The 15,379-nt window shown below is 37.9% G+C and overlaps 1 protein-coding gene across 1 annotated transcript; it reads left to right on the top strand.

Annotated features, from left to right (window-relative positions):
• The first annotated feature begins 5,846 nt into the window (after window positions 1-5,846).
• TMEM128 (transmembrane protein 128) lies at window positions 5,847-13,297 on the top strand. The gene is made up of 5 exons (XM_059845174.1): window positions 5,847-5,969; window positions 7,065-7,206; window positions 9,127-9,288; window positions 10,339-10,447; window positions 11,559-13,297. The coding sequence occupies exons 1-4, from the start codon at window positions 5,852-5,854 to the stop codon at window positions 10,436-10,438; spliced, it is 522 nt and encodes a 173-aa protein (XP_059701157.1). The 5' UTR covers window positions 5,847-5,851; the 3' UTR covers window positions 10,439-10,447; window positions 11,559-13,297.
• The last annotated feature ends 2,082 nt before the right edge of the window (window positions 13,298-15,379 follow it).

Genomic DNA, 15,379 nt, shown 5'->3' with positions numbered 1-15,379 from the left:
TCTATGTGGAATGCATTAGTACAAAATTAGTATAAAAAGCCTAAATAAGGCCTGATTACAGTCAAGCTCAACTCATATATATTTGGTTTACCAGAAAAAAGGTGCTTTTAAACATAATGGGATCTTCCTCTCAGGGAGCATGAAATCCACTTGAAAGTATTCAGATCACTGCATCTCACTTAGGTGACAAAGAAAAAATCCCAGAATTCTGCCTGCATTGCATGTGGCCCAAACCACACTGTGTTTCTTCCTTTTCTGTTTCTTGCAGTAGCCAGACAATGAACTTCCACCATCCAGCCATTAATGTATAAACACAAAGCACAAAGTGCACTTTTATACTCTAATTTTTTTGCCCTTTTGCTGGCCTTTTCTCTTGGTGAGAAGGAATTCCAGGAGGAATACACACCTATTGACACTCTACAGTATCCATACATGACAAAGGCTCATGTTTTCTGTGGATGAGGCAGGACCAGGATTTTCTCCTAGACTTTCTTTCTTACCATGTCTTATACCCTGAAAATATGTTTCCTCCTGCTTCTTGATCCTACAGTTCTGTTTCAGGTATTATACCTTTGAAAGTTTCAGCTTTTTTGGTGACCTTTCAGTACCAGAAGTGGTTCTAGAGGTTAGCATTGGGTAAGTTTTCCATGAAAGAAAAAATTTGAGCTCAGCTGATGTTCTTAAAGACCTGTTTTATGTTATGCAGATTAGCCAAAACAGTAATGGGAATTGTACAATCATCCTCTAGCCAAAAATTCAAATTGCTGAATTCAGTCTTCATAAAGGAAACATCTTTCTCTTCCTGTCTGTCTTGGACAGTTTAGTACTCAGTCAGTGTTCCTTCTAACTCTGTTGTCCAATCAATCACAATACCTGTTCAAAATACATGAAAAATTGACCCTACAGAATATGTAAGTGGTAATGGACTGTGAAAGGCAATGGTAAAGAAAACCTTCACTGTGCATGAAGCATTGTTTTGTGTTTATTTTTTTCAAGACTCCACAGAAATAGCATGAGCTGAATCCCACAATACAGCAAGGAGATGTTGCTATGCTGAACTGTACTTTCCAATCTTGTTAACAGTGAGAGCCACTGCTTTAGTACATCAGTCAAATCACAAGCAGTGGTGACACTAGACATCTCCAAAATCATAGTTAAAATTCTATCACAGCCTAAAATAATGTTAACCTCTACCAATAGGGAAATAAAGTGTCACACCAAGAGAGACCAATACTCCTGTACAGTAAATGTTGAGTGATACACTTGAATGCCCATTCCCACAACTGATAGTTTTTCCTGTGTGAATTAGATCTGATATTCAGTATTTAAAAACCATACTTTAGGATGTTCCTAAATGCCCTAAGGATGAAATACTTTTCATATTGTTACAGATGCATGGCTGCACAGACTTTTTTTTAAGTAAAGAAATCAGTTTCAATTAGTCCCAAGTGTTCTCTTTCCCACTCTCCCACATCTGGCCGTTTGTTTGTGCCACTCCACCACTCCCTGCATTTTTGCAGGCTTTTAAAACCAGATCAAATCCTCAAACTGAGAGGTATTATATACCACTACTGGGGATTGAGTAGTCAAGAACAATTATAGTTGGAATATTGCTGCCAAGTGCTTTGTATCATTAAACTGTAGTCTTGGGAAAACATTTTGAGAGCCATTGTACCCCCTCAAGAAAGTAAGCATAGTTAAGTGAAACTAAACTCAACAAATGGTTTAGAAGAGAGAGTAAGAAAATTGACTTAGCTACTCCTAGGAGAATGGTTTATCCAGATTTGTTTTGGATAAATAGGATAAGTTTTGGATATTTGGATAAATATTTTGGTTTTGTTTGAACAGTTAAAGATGGAAAGAACAGAACAGTCCTCTTATATTTGTACTGCTGATTATAAAAAGGCAAGTGTTGAACACTAAAGATATCTAACATCTTTAATCAGGATAATTGAGGGTGAAGATGGTCTTCTATCAAATAAATACTTCAGCTATTTTTTTTGTAATTTGCTGACTACTTTCAAGGTGGGGAATAACATACCTACATAAATTAGATGTCTCTATGTGGTGCATTTTTTTTCTGTTCTCCTAGATGCCCTCTTCACCTTTTAAACTGCCTTTATCTTTGCTGCTTTCTTTTTCTTCATGAAGTTCAAATGCTTGCATGCTTAAATATAGAGCCTTGTTGGTATCAAACACACTATTCTATGTATTGTTTCCTTCCTAAAGGGTCAATCCAAGGCTGCACCGCAATTTAATACTCGCATGAGAATTCAGCTTGAGTTCAGGAGTTTGTATATGGACCACATTCAGAGTCAATTGAGTTTTACCCAGCAGTTGTTTTTCAGATCTGCATTACGTTATTCACACCAAATGCTTTTAAGTCCCTTTCCATTGTACTGAATTTAAAATAGTTAAAAGAATGCAAGATGAAAGCAGGGGAATTGTTTGTACTATTTGGAGGCTTTTTTGTTACCTAGATGAGTCAGACAACGTATTTACTTTTTCACTCAGTGTAAGAGAAGATGCACAATACTTTAGTCCAAGGACAAGGTTCAGAAAGGATTGAGAATCTCTACCCATCCAATCTTTTACTCCTGATAGTGGAAGATAAATGGCAGATTACTACTGACTTTATTTAGTTTGTGAACAGAAAGCACAGACTATTATAGCACTATTATTTTATTCCTCAAAATAGAAAAAATACATCTATATTGTCTCCAACCTACTTCAGCTAAAAATTAACATAGGAAGGAGCTCACCCTACTTAGATATGGAATAAAGAAAATTCCAATCAGGTGTTTTGTGAACAGATAACATTTGGGCTAATTTAGCTATTGATTTCTGTAATAGGGAAAAAGCTACGAAAATTGCCTAGAATACTAGAAAACTAATTTGACTTCCTAAAAGTGAGAATTTAACTGGGAATTCCAATTCTTAATTTTATATCTACCCAGTCAAGAGACCACATTTATGTGCCATTAAGAATTACTTGTAAATCAACATATAACCAAGTAATCACTAAGCAGCAAATATTCAGTGAGCAACCAGAAAATAAAATTCAAAATATCCAAATAGATTGTGAAATTCAGCTTATAACCAAAAAATCTGAATATTTAAAGACATTCAACTAACATACAAAGCATTATTTTCTACCTAGAATAAAGAATGTGAAGGTGTTGAATTCAGTTCCCAAGATGTGGAAACCAAATCACATTATGTGAGAGTCCAGGACTACAGTTCACAAAAAAATTGCTGCAAACTCTGCCCTTTGTACATTTCTTTCACTGAAACTTCAAATTCACAAATTTATTTAACAGACTTTTAACTAAAGTTATCACATCAAGCATCACATTTTAAAATACTTACTAACATTTGTGCAGGGATTCTTAAACATTAACTTGGAAGAATTAATTATCCATAACAGGCCTGTTGATTAGATGCTTTGTTAATTATGTTGTTCATTTTGTGACAGTCTCGGTTCAGCTCCTGATCACTATCTATTCTTTGGCAGATTAATAATTTCTGAATCAGAGAAGCACTGTGAAAAGATCACAGAAAACATCTCAGCTCTACAAACACAGAACATGAGCGGTCTCAGTTAAGGTCAATAGTGAGCCCAGGAAGGAAGCTCTTATTTCAGCTCTTTTCACAATACCTACTCTGTAGGTAAACAGAAGTGTTCATTTAACAACACTGACAGATCTTAACTTTTCCAAGCATACATATTTATTTAATTGCTATGTTTAAATCAAAGATATATCCTATGAATAGCTTTTGCAAAGAAAGTGCATGACGATTTCCTTTGTTTCTTATTTGAATCACTAAGATGAAAGTGAAGGCTGAGGTAGTCATTTCACTCAAAGGAATAAAACAAAGAAACCTCTATTTCATTGATAAGAAAGCAGAGCTCTGATCTCCCATGAGCTGCTAACTTCAAAATATTCAACTGAACTACATAAAGAATAATCCCTGTAGTTACTAAGGACTGCAGTGTGGTTGGCCCTTATGTGATACATGTTCTGAGGCTGGGAAAACAATTTCTACTTACTATGACACTTCTCATATGAAATTCAGATGTAAATGAAGGCCTGTCTTTCTGCAGAGAACGATTTTTTTTTTCTGTTCTTGCATCTCTTAGGCTGAATTTACTTAAATTCAATGTGAAGTAATAAAGAATTACGAGAGCCCTGTTTTCCCTTGTCCCTAGAATCTCCCTCATTATTAAAACACACAATAGTATATTTAGTAAAATAGAGTTAGCCAGCAGATTTAGAACTGCTTAAAAACAGTTCAAGTCACAGAAAGTTTAGCTTTTACCCTAATTAGTTTCTACCAGTTAGTTTCTTCCCTTATGATGGCCTAAAATTAGGGGTCTTTTTACGGTTTTTTTAGGGTTTCCTGATAAAATACATAATTATTTATCCACAGTCTACATCCATTCTTTTTGATATTCCTGTTTTCTCAACATAAAACTACAGAAGAAGTATCTGCAAGGCATTTCTGTTGATAAATGCTGCACAATATGCAAAGAATGCATGTGGTAAGTGGAAATTTAACACATTTCTCATAATCACTGTTTTAATGCACAATATTTTGCCTTCTGAGTGGAGAAGTACAATCAGGTTATGAAACACTTGGATTTTTGAACTTTAATCTAGATACAGCTAGTAAATTTGATTTTGGTAAGTAAAACACAGGTAGTGAAATTAGGTTCTTGTTTCTTCAATTGCCCTTATAATAGTCTGAGCTTTTATTGAATATTTCTACATTTAATCCCGTTGTATAGAAAAGCTATACATAACAGCTGCTGTATTGGACAGGTACTTCCACATTGAAGACAGTGGGATTTTTGCCTTAAGCGGAATGTTACACCACAAAATGTTCTCTGAGAAAGCACAGGTTTTGTAACAATCACATGGATCATCTAATTAACCTAATCAATCATAACTATTAGATTCAATTTTCAATTTTAAAGCCATGTTAATGGCTTAATCACTGAACACACCCCAGAAGATACAGTACATATATTCACTCTTAATATTCATAGTATTCTTATAATGACCAGACCTAAGGTTAATCTGGCAGCAAAATTGACTAGTTTTGAATTTGTCCGTGTGAATAAACAAGAAAGCCCAGCTGTTTCAAGGTTTTGTTTGCAGATATATGCAGATGTGAATTTGATATTTATTTATGCAGAAATCAACTACAGAACTGAAACAATATATTTTACCATTTTATTAGTTTATTTAACTTTTACCTAGTGTGTCTTGCAAATTGTTGTTATTTCCAGTTTGTCTTACAAATATGTTTGTTATTTCCAGTTAGGAGCTGCAGCCTCGAGTGCTACAGGATTCCCGTGGCTCTGGAAAGCTCCCAGAGCTTTGCATTTCACAGTCACAGACTATTCCGAGCTGGGAGGGTCCCAGAAGGATCACGGAATCCAACCCTTGAGTGAACGGCCCCTATGGGATCGAACCTCCGAGCTTGCTGTTAATAGCACCATTAGCATCATTTTTAACCCACACCACTGGTCTGTGTCACAGAAATTGAGATTTCCTTAACATCTGCCCTCGAGAATATCCGGTTGGCAGATGAGGAAAACATATCTACCCACAGAGTTTCTTGGGGGCTTTTTCAGAATCATTTCGGCACCACAGCCTTCACTGCGGCACTCGGTTGTACACGGCAGTGCTCCCTCCCTCCAGGGGGGATCAGCGCGATTCCCGAAGCTGTTTCTGGATCCCGGACCGGCGGTCCCTGGGCCCGGCCGCCGCCGCTGCCCCTCACGCCGGGGCGGTCGCGGCCGCCGCGCTCCCGCCCCGCCGCGTCACTGCCGGAGCGGCCCAACATGGAGCCCGGCGGCGGCGGGGACGCGCTCCCGAGGCTGCGGCGCCCGGGGCGGCGCGGGCCGGAGCCCGGGGACCCGCAGCAGCCGCAGCCGCCTGCCCGGGGCGGCGGGACGGCCGGTGGGTGGTGCCGGGGCGCGGGGAGCGGTGCCGGACCCGCCGGGCGGGCGCTGGGACGGCAGCGGGGCCGCCTCGGGTGGAGCGGCGCGGAGCGCGGCCCCGCCTGCCCTCAGGTGTCCGCTCCTGACTGCGAGCTGGGCGTGGGGGATGCGAGGGGCTTGCAGTCGAGGACTGCAGGATGCGGATGAAGTGCTCGAATGCTCCGGGCCCAAGCTTCAGTAGGATGAGGAGGAATCTAGGAAATGAAAAATAAAGCTGCCTGTAAGCGCCAGCAGAGCTGCGGGTACGCTCGGCTGGTGGCGGTGCGTGTGGAGGAGTCGGCACATGTGACACTGCTGAAGGCACACGGGCCACCAGGAACTCCTGGTGATAAACTTCAGGGTGTGAGACATCAAAACCACCTCTGACGCCTATTTTTGACAGTGTGTATAAATACTGTCTTACATGGTTACTGTCGTGCACAAAAATGGCTTTCTCATCTGCTTGCTCTGATGTCTCACTCTATCTAAAACAGTACGTGGTAATGAGGGGAAAAAGAGAAGGTAGTTTCCTGCACAATGATAGTTGCAATTTACCTGCTGAAAGTGTGTAGTGTAGGTCCCACTAGCTCCTGAAATTGCAGCTGAAAATTTGTGAATTATCTGTGGTTGAGAACAAGAAAATTATGCCTGCAATCGTTTTGCATGTACTAAAATTCATAAAGAAGGGTAGAAATAAATTAGTAATTGGAAGTAACAACCTGAAATTCTATATACTAGATTAATAAAAATGGTTTAATAACATATGGGGTTTTTAATTAGTTAAACAGCCCTTACAAAATCTAGTCAGCTGTTTCCTAAAAAGAGACACAGATATGGTGTTGTGCTGATTGTTACTGCTTTGTCCTTTCGTCAAAGGATACTTTGCTTAGTCTGTTTCATTTCAGTAAATGTTCAGAGTTCTTTAGAATATTCGTAGCACAAAGTGTATTATGATGAGTAGAATAATCTCCCAAGATAAATGAATTAAAAAGATAAAGTATCATGCTTTATGTTACTATAATCATACTTCATTTAATGACTGGCTTCAGTGTTGTAATTATGTTCTTATTTACAGAAGAGTCTACAGCTGTAGAGAAGACGATGAGGCCTCTTAACAGACTGAATATTCATTCTGCATTCTGGATTTTGGCATCAATAGCTGTGACATACTACTTTGATTTTTTAAAAAATATTAAAGAGACTATGCAAGCAGATAGGTAAGGTATCTTTTCTTACAAAAAGGTGTGTTTTAGTCCTATAATCATACGAAGTTTGTTGCATCTGGTCACTGTATTTTAAATCATGGATGAATAAGATTTGCAATAGGAATAGAGAATCCTGGGACTGTTCATCCTGGAGAAGGCTCAGAGGCATTTTGTCAATGCATGTAAATACCTGAAGGGAGGGAAGAGAAAGAAGACGGAGCCAGGCTCTGTCCAGTGGTGTCCAGGACAGGACCAGAGGCAGAGGGCACAAACTGAAATGAAGGAGGTTCCCTCTGAAGATCAGGAAACACTTTTTTACTGTCAGGGTGACTGAGCACTGAACAGGTTGCCCAGGTAGGTTGTGGAGTCTCTGTCTTTGGAGATACTCAAAAACCATCTGGACATGATTTTGGGCAACTGGCAGTAGTTTAGCTTGCTTGAGCAGGGAGGTTGGACCAGATGACCACCAAAGCTGATATTACTGAACTAATTCTAAAGTAAATACAATGCTTGCAATTTGCTACAATTGTTTTTTTCTCTGTAAACTCTACTGAGCCATCTTTGTATGTGCAAAGTTTGTTCCGATACCAGACATTTTAATTTTAATACTGTGCCTTCAAGTTTTCATTTAAGTTCAAGAAATAGCTGCCTGTTTTGTTGGAAGTATTTAGGTTTTGATTTTATTTTTTTATAACAAACCCCCTGAAATTCATCCTTAGAGGTCAAAGAGAAGTTCATTTCTCTAGAAGATCTGTAGATGATTTTGAGTAGGTCAGCAAAAGATTAGTGAAATAATTTCTGTGAAGTAATTTTTATTTCTAGTCTATTTCTTTTCTATTAAATTATTTTCAATGGGATTGATGTATGTTAAATGCTTTTAGATAGCTTCAGCTGGAAGTGCTTTTAAAACACATTGCTGTTGTCATTGTTATATCAGTATGTGGTAGCTGCACAGGGCTCTGTGCTGGGAGTTTCTCTGGAGCTGCTCTCCCAGGCTAGTTATACCCTTCATACACCTGACTGCAAAAGCAAAACCAGTGACTCCAAGGTGTAATCAAAATTTGGGGTCAGGACCCTGTCTTCCTGCACTGCTTGCCTAGGTAGGCTGTGGCAGCAGTTCTCTTAGTGCAGGATTCTCCACTGGTAGTAACAAGATTTCAAAGTAGCATATTATGTTTGCTGTACCATTCCAGAGCACATGGTACCTGAGTAGAAAGAGCCTTGATTACCTTTTGTAATTTAGTAATCAAGTTATGGTAAGAATTCATTTTTCAAAATTTTTATTTGTTAATACACGTTCAGATAAGATGTTATTAAAGTGCATCTTCTTCCCATCTGCTTTATCTGAACTAGTTTTGAAGTGTATCCTCAAAGAGGCTCAAAAGTGTGTCTCCCTAAATAATCACAGACCCTGTGTTTTTATGATTCTGAGTTTAAAATACTGGATTTCTCCATGGTTTTCTTCAGCAGTTATAAAGAATAATCTTCATGCTTCTTGTTAAATTTGAGAGTTCCCAAACTGAAATCCTATTAAAGCTTTCTGCAGCATTTCTGTTGCACAAAGATCACCAGTCTAATTTATAGTGAAAAGCACAGTTGGAGTGGAGCCTTATTTTATAAGGGACATAGTGGTTTTGGTGTGGTAGTATAGTAGATTCCTGACAAGATCTGTCACATTGAATTTCAAAAATATTTGAGGGGACAATATATGAAAGGAATGTTTCATTGCAAAATTAAACTCAGTTTAAGAGCTTTTAAGGGCAAAAAGTGTTTTGTAAGATTAATTTAAGGTAAAACCTACAGGAACTCTAGGCCACAATCTGTGTTTTTAATAGGTATTGCCTGTTCTGTTTGTCAACTGGAGTGAAGATTACTGTGCAAACTGCAGTGTGACTGTGCTAAACATGGTTTAATGTGCTTTTCTTCCTGCAGCTGGTGGCTTTTCTGTGGCACTTGTTTATTGGCTGCATGTTTATGTGTTGCCTTTTACTGCATACTGTATCTTGAGTGGTACTGTGGAATTCAGGACTATGATGAACAGTACCCTGCACTGATTCCTATCACAACAGCTACCTTTATAGCAGCAGCAATTTGGTGAGTTCAAACACTGTGTGCAAACTTCTGCTAAACCTGTGCAAGTCTGTGTGTTAATGGGCTCATTTTGTAAGAACTATAATTTCTGTAGTTCTGCTATGGATATTGATGACAGTACCAGTTCTATGTAGCATAATTTCTTGCACTTTCAACTTTCACCCACAAAGCAAGAGTTGCAACAGTTGAAACTGTGTATTGTCTACTTGGTGATGTACTGGATCTTTTCTGTCTTGGAAATTTAGGGGTAAACTGAAGTTATCTTCGCTAGTGTAAATTTCTCACCTCTAGTAACTACTTGTGCAGTTTACAAATTAGAGACTAAGGTTCACTCTCCCTATCTGAGAAAAAATTCCGTTCAATCAGTTTCTGTCAGAGTTCTTTATTATCAAACAATCTATAAGTAGCAAACATACACAAAATGTTAGACTAATGCCATTTGAGCTTTAAGGGTTTATATTTTGTCTGAGAATGGTACTTTTAGTAAGAGTTGCTTTACTTATGAGATTATATGAGAACCGAGCAAATGTGAATGAAGAAAATTACATACATTGTGCCAGTTAATTTATTTGCTTTCTGCATGAAAATTGATTTCCTCTTGTTTAGCTGTTGTATCAGAGTATCAGTCAGTATTGTTGCAATGGTGAAAAAAAGGAAGATTGAAGAAATTAAAGGTTCCCTATGGTTTATAATTAGTCAAATCTGTAATTCTTGTAAGTCAGTTGTAAAATAAGTTGGTTTTCCCCTTGTCTCTTCAGTTAACTGAAATCTGTCAGGATCAAAGTACAGATTAAGGCTTCTCTCAGCTGCCATGTATGCCCATCGAAAAATCAAAGAGTAGGTCATTTTTAGGGGCTTCAGATACAGATTTTCTGAAAGTAAAAGGTATCTCTACCCTTTACCCTTGATATGTTTTGTTTTCGGAAACAAAGCATATTTCCATGTTAAGTAATTTATATCTTATTTCTTCTTTTGACATGTTTCCTTTGTACGCCTGGTGTTTCTGTAATGTGACAACTGAACTTAGCAAATATTTTCTGCTTTTATTCCCAGTTTCAATGTTGCCTTGTGGCCTGTCTGGTCATTTTTGACACCTGTGTTGCTCTTCATTCAATTCATGGGTATTGTGATGCTTGTGTCACTCCTGGGATAAGCCCTTCAGGTAAATAATTGAATTTTTTAAGCACATAAAAATATTTATTTTGTGGGAATTGCTTTGTTAAGGATTGGGAGGCTGTTTAGGGATTCCTCTATGTTTTGTGGACATTCTTCAAATTGTGACATTTTGTGGCATATAGAGTAAACAGAGAGCATGCAGTTATCAAATGGGGAAGAATATCCTTTCCACTTCTCTAAAATTCCATTCTAAACATTGAAAAGAAACATTAGTGAGAATGGATGGTTTGGAGATGTATAGGCCAAAAACCTGCAGCTTTTACCTAGATTGGGAGAACTTCTTAGTAAAGCTGTTTGACCTGATAGTAAAGGGGAGAAGATATCAACATCTATGGACAAAGGCCTTCTCCATTTTTTAAAATTAAAAATCTTTGTCATGTCTTTGTCTTCAAGTGTGCTGTTTTCATTTTCTGTGATGCACAGCCCAGATCAACCTGCTGTGTGGAAAATTGCCAGATAGGAGAAGTTATTTGTTCTTTCTAAAAAGATATTTTCAAAGGCCAACCCAAATGAATCCAATGAAATGTAAAAAGCTAAGGAAGACACCAAATACAGTAAATAGGGTAAAGGATGTCCCCTGTATCACAGGTGTCTCACATCATCCAGGGCAGCTCCTCCTTCAGCAGGTCTTGTTTGTTGTACTTCTCAAGGGAATAAAGAGGAAGCCCGTTTGGCTTTGCTTGCCATCACAAATCCTTTCTGGCGATGCTGAACCACTGTTGCATTTTCCCCTCTATTTTTGAGATATCAAGAAACCTGATTTTTAAGGAGATAATTAACTTCTACTCTGACAAAACTCAGACTTCTGAAAAATACAATACTTAATTCAGAACCTCTTTACTGTATCAAAATGTTGAGTCACACTTGCTGATACAAACGTGTCCATGTTTGTTAGATCTATCATTAGCCGTATTAAGTCTCTGCACTTGAAGTATGTGAGGAAATTCTCTATTAGGTCAACTAATTATTTGCCTAATAATTAGGGACAAGTTATTACTTAGTGTTCCAAAATCCTTAATTCATTTATGATACATCTTGTGCAGTATATAGAAAATTCAAAGATTTTTGTTAAATTTGTTTTTTTCCTTTTCTTTCAGCTTCATGTGAAGGACTCAAGTAGCTGTAATCCTGCAAAGTGTATGTCACTTTTGTTACATTCCAGTACTTCTGTTGTTTCTAATACTGCCTGTTTGCTCTAATACAGTAATTCCTAATCTACTTGATTTATAAATCAATGGACATAACCATAGGAAAAAGCAACAGATTAGTCAATAATTGGAAGATAAATATGTTGTACATCTCTTAGCAACATGAAACCTTTCATTTTGTAAAGCTTCTATTTATATTTGAGTATTAAGCACATGGGTAGTAAGTAATAGCACCATAGAATAGTTATTGTTGAAAGGGACCTTTAAATATTATCTCTGGGGACCTAGAGGTTACCTACTCAAACTTCCTGCTCAAATCATGTTGTTTGGTTTGGAAGTAAGTGATACTTAAATCAAGTGTTGTGGGTTTTTAATACTATATTCTTTCCATTTGAATTGACAGGTAAAATACTCTTATCTGGAACCTGTGTTTATACTTGTAAACTTACTTACAGGAGACATTTCTTGATCTCTTAAATTTCTGCTGTTATATGTGTTACCATGTAGGAAATACTTTATTATCTAATGTCTTGAATTCAGATATGCTAGTGTTTAAAAAAAAGTATGGACAGGGGTAAGGGAGAGCTGGTTGACATTTCGGAGTGCCATCAATTAAATAAAAAAATTCTACTTGTGCTCATACAGTTTGTCCACAGCCAAAGGTGGATAAACAAGCTGTGAATAACCAGCAATACAATGAAAAATATTAACACTACACAAGAAGTTTGGAGCACACGTTAAATTCTTTTGATGTGTGTACTGTTTTTCAGTATTCAGGTTGTTTTTTCTTCTGTAAATCAAATTTTCATTCTTAGCAGTGCCTGTTAATGAAGTTGCCATTTTCCTTACTCAGCAATGAAGAGGCTGATATTAACTTAAAAGCTACTAGTTATACTCAGTTGAGAAAATAAAATAGCATTTTATTTTTATTAAGTGTCTGTTCATGTTGGCTGAGATACTTAACTACCTGAAGACCTGGGCACCATCTGGTTGGTAGACCACTTTATGTAGATCCTTGTGTAAATACTTTTCCATGCACGCCTTTTTGAAAATAGGAGAATGTAGAAATTGGGTATTGAAACCTGTTAAAAACTGCTCCTTGTGAGTGTAGCTTAAAGTCTGGATTGCCAAAGGATACTGTGTTCTTCACTCTGACTTCCAAATTCACACCAATTCATTGCTGAACACATGGAATGTTTAGTAATGACAGAGAATACACATTGTCTTTGGTTGTTACTGTTCCATTAATGAAAAAAGTTGGGACCTAGCAGTATGTAATACAATGGATCAGACAAACCAAAATAAAGTGCATTCAGCACTACTTGAAGTAGTTTGTAGGATAAGTTAAGAGCTTGATTTGTTTAAATGTAATATTTAAATTTGCCAAAACCAGTCATGCTTCACATCTTTAAAGTGCAAGTAGCTTATCTTCAGGTCTTCAATTTTTAAAAGGTTTTACCAATTTTATGTCTGCATACACACGTGCATTTGAGTAACTTTCTTTATTACAACATTTAAAATGCAGTATTGCTCAGGGATGGTTATTATAGCTGTATTTTTATTTGTCAGCTATATAAATGCTCTAGGTGTTTTAAGTTGCCTTGTGATCTGAGTTAAATTTACTATTTGCTACATGATTTTTAAAATTCATTCTTCTGAACATCTTAATAAACTTTGTACAAAAATGATCAATAGCTGTTCAGTATTTAATTGCTTAACCATCTAATTACACTTTCTTGGAGACTTCTACCCCATCTCATTGCTTTTTCTATAAAATAGATGTTCATGTAGATTTTACATACTGTACTTGACTCAGAGTACCTTTGTCTTTCATGCCCCTTCAGCTGTGTTTTTTGAAGATGTAATAACACTCTGTTCACCTCTGGAGAGCTGTTTGCCTTCAGACTACTTTGATGTCTTTCTGAGAATCCCAGGTAGAAATGCTCATTGTACAAAGCTCAGCAAAGTCTTTCAGTAAAAGATCTGAGTATCCAACACAATGCTCATTCACTTGTGTGCTCAAAAGGAAGTAGTGGCAAATCTGGTAAGAATGTAAAACAATGCTTGTTTTAATTGTTGTAACCTGACACAATGCTGCTGCCACTTCTGTGAACTCCTTGCTTTTGTTATTTTCCTTACCACCAAATAAAGAATTTAGGGCAAGGGGTGGCAATTGAAATCCCCACCTCTACTAAAACTTGAATGTATTCTCTTGGTACAGACCACCATAGGTATCTTCTGTATCCATTTACGTTATTTCATTTCAGGATGAAAGTGTGTACCTGCACCAGAGAGCTTTCCTTTACAGGTGACAAGGGATGCTCTTGGATAATTTGAAGTAAAATCGTCCATGCAGTGAAGATTATTTATCACAGTTACCCATAGAAGCTCTGTGAAATGGAAACATCTTTCTTAGTTATTCTTTAAAGGTTGCATCATATGAGATAGAAGTAGGATTTGGCAATTCCGCAATGCCATTTCTGATAACAGTGGATGTAGCTGTGAGCTAGAGATGGTTGAAGCCTGACTGTTTGACTAGTTTTGCTGTTGATTTAACAGGCCAGACAGAAACATAGGGCTCGCTTCCTATTAAGTGTATTCCTCAAAAGGAAAATTTGCACATGGTCTAAAATACCTTGAGAACAGGACAAAATGGATAAAGGACAGGAGCTACTTCTTCTTTATGTTTACCTAAATAGGTGATTGTCCTGAATTCACTCATTCCGCCTTTCTGTCATTTTGTTTTCCTTCCCTGTTCTTTAAAAAGCTTCTGAACCCCAGACACTTTTATGTAAGTTCAGAAGTGTCCTTTGTTATATGAGAAAAACTCCTCTATTAATTTCTGGCTTCAGAAGAGAAAAAGCTTAAAATTACTCCTTTGCCAGACGAAGTGGAGTAAAATAGACACTGTATTTTCAAGATATCTTTTTTTTTACATTTTTATTGTAGTTGAATTAGTGGCTTAATTTCATGCAGGGTGTGGGTCACTCACTGTAAAAGCCAATCTTTTGGGTAATCAATATGCAACCAACAGGTACAGAGCAAAAATGCAAAAATGTAAGATGTGCTCGGCCTGAACAAGGACCAGTGTATCTTGGTGTTTGGCCTCCAAGCTATGCTCAGCATCCAAATACCTAAAGTTAGGAGAATTCAGTTTAAGTAGAAAAGGGTCAATACTGAAAGTGTGTATAAATATTGGGAAAATGAATATATAAGAAACAGACTAAATTCTGCAGAAGGTTTTGCTACTTTGAGCTCAGTAGTTGCTTCTCCAGCTAGCAATTCCTATAATACTGTGTTGTCAGAATGGGACCTTCTAAAAAAACCAAAGTAAATTACCAATTTTGAAAGATCTAGAGAATTCCTGGAAAACGAGGTTCTGTCCTACCAGTGAAAGTACCAGTTGCTCAAAAGAAGATGGCCTGCGGAGGCCAGAGTGTGAAGCACGTGTGTTGTCTCTCTGCCTTGCTGTGCGAAGGAGCTCCATCAGCAGCTGATGGCTCCTGGGCTGCAGGACAGGCTCCAGGCTCACCAGCTCCAGGTTCTGGCCGTTCCTCGGCTTTCCAGCCGTCGGGCCGGGGGTTTGTTCAACACACGGTGTCTTTTGCATCTTCCTGTCCAGGGAATGTGTTACGGGTCTCTCAACACGGACCATGTCCCCATGTCCCTCACCAAAGGCAGACGGGCAGAGCTGGCTCCGAGCTAACCTTAGTCCGAGTCACTTCTCCTCACCCTAATCTAGACCCCAGCTGTTGTCAGTCTCAGGGAAG

This window comes from Haemorhous mexicanus, chromosome 4 (genome assembly GCF_027477595.1).
Source record: "Haemorhous mexicanus isolate bHaeMex1 chromosome 4, bHaeMex1.pri, whole genome shotgun sequence".
Taxonomy (NCBI): Eukaryota; Metazoa; Chordata; class Aves; order Passeriformes; family Fringillidae; genus Haemorhous; species Haemorhous mexicanus.
This window is presented reverse-complemented; position numbering and strand designations above follow the sequence as displayed.

Bases quoted from the DNA above. Each gene is read 5' to 3' on its own strand.
- TMEM128 (XM_059845174.1), top strand. From the start codon at position 5,852: ATGGAGCCCGGCGGCGGCGGGGACGCGCTCCCGAGGCTGCGGCGCCCG. The intron at 7,207-9,126 runs GTAAGGTATCTT...TTCTTCCTGCAG, and splicing joins GAGACTATGCAAGCAGATAG to CTGGTGGCTTTTCTGTGGCA. The intron at 9,289-10,338 runs GTGAGTTCAAAC...TTTTATTCCCAG, and splicing joins TTTATAGCAGCAGCAATTTG to TTTCAATGTTGCCTTGTGGC.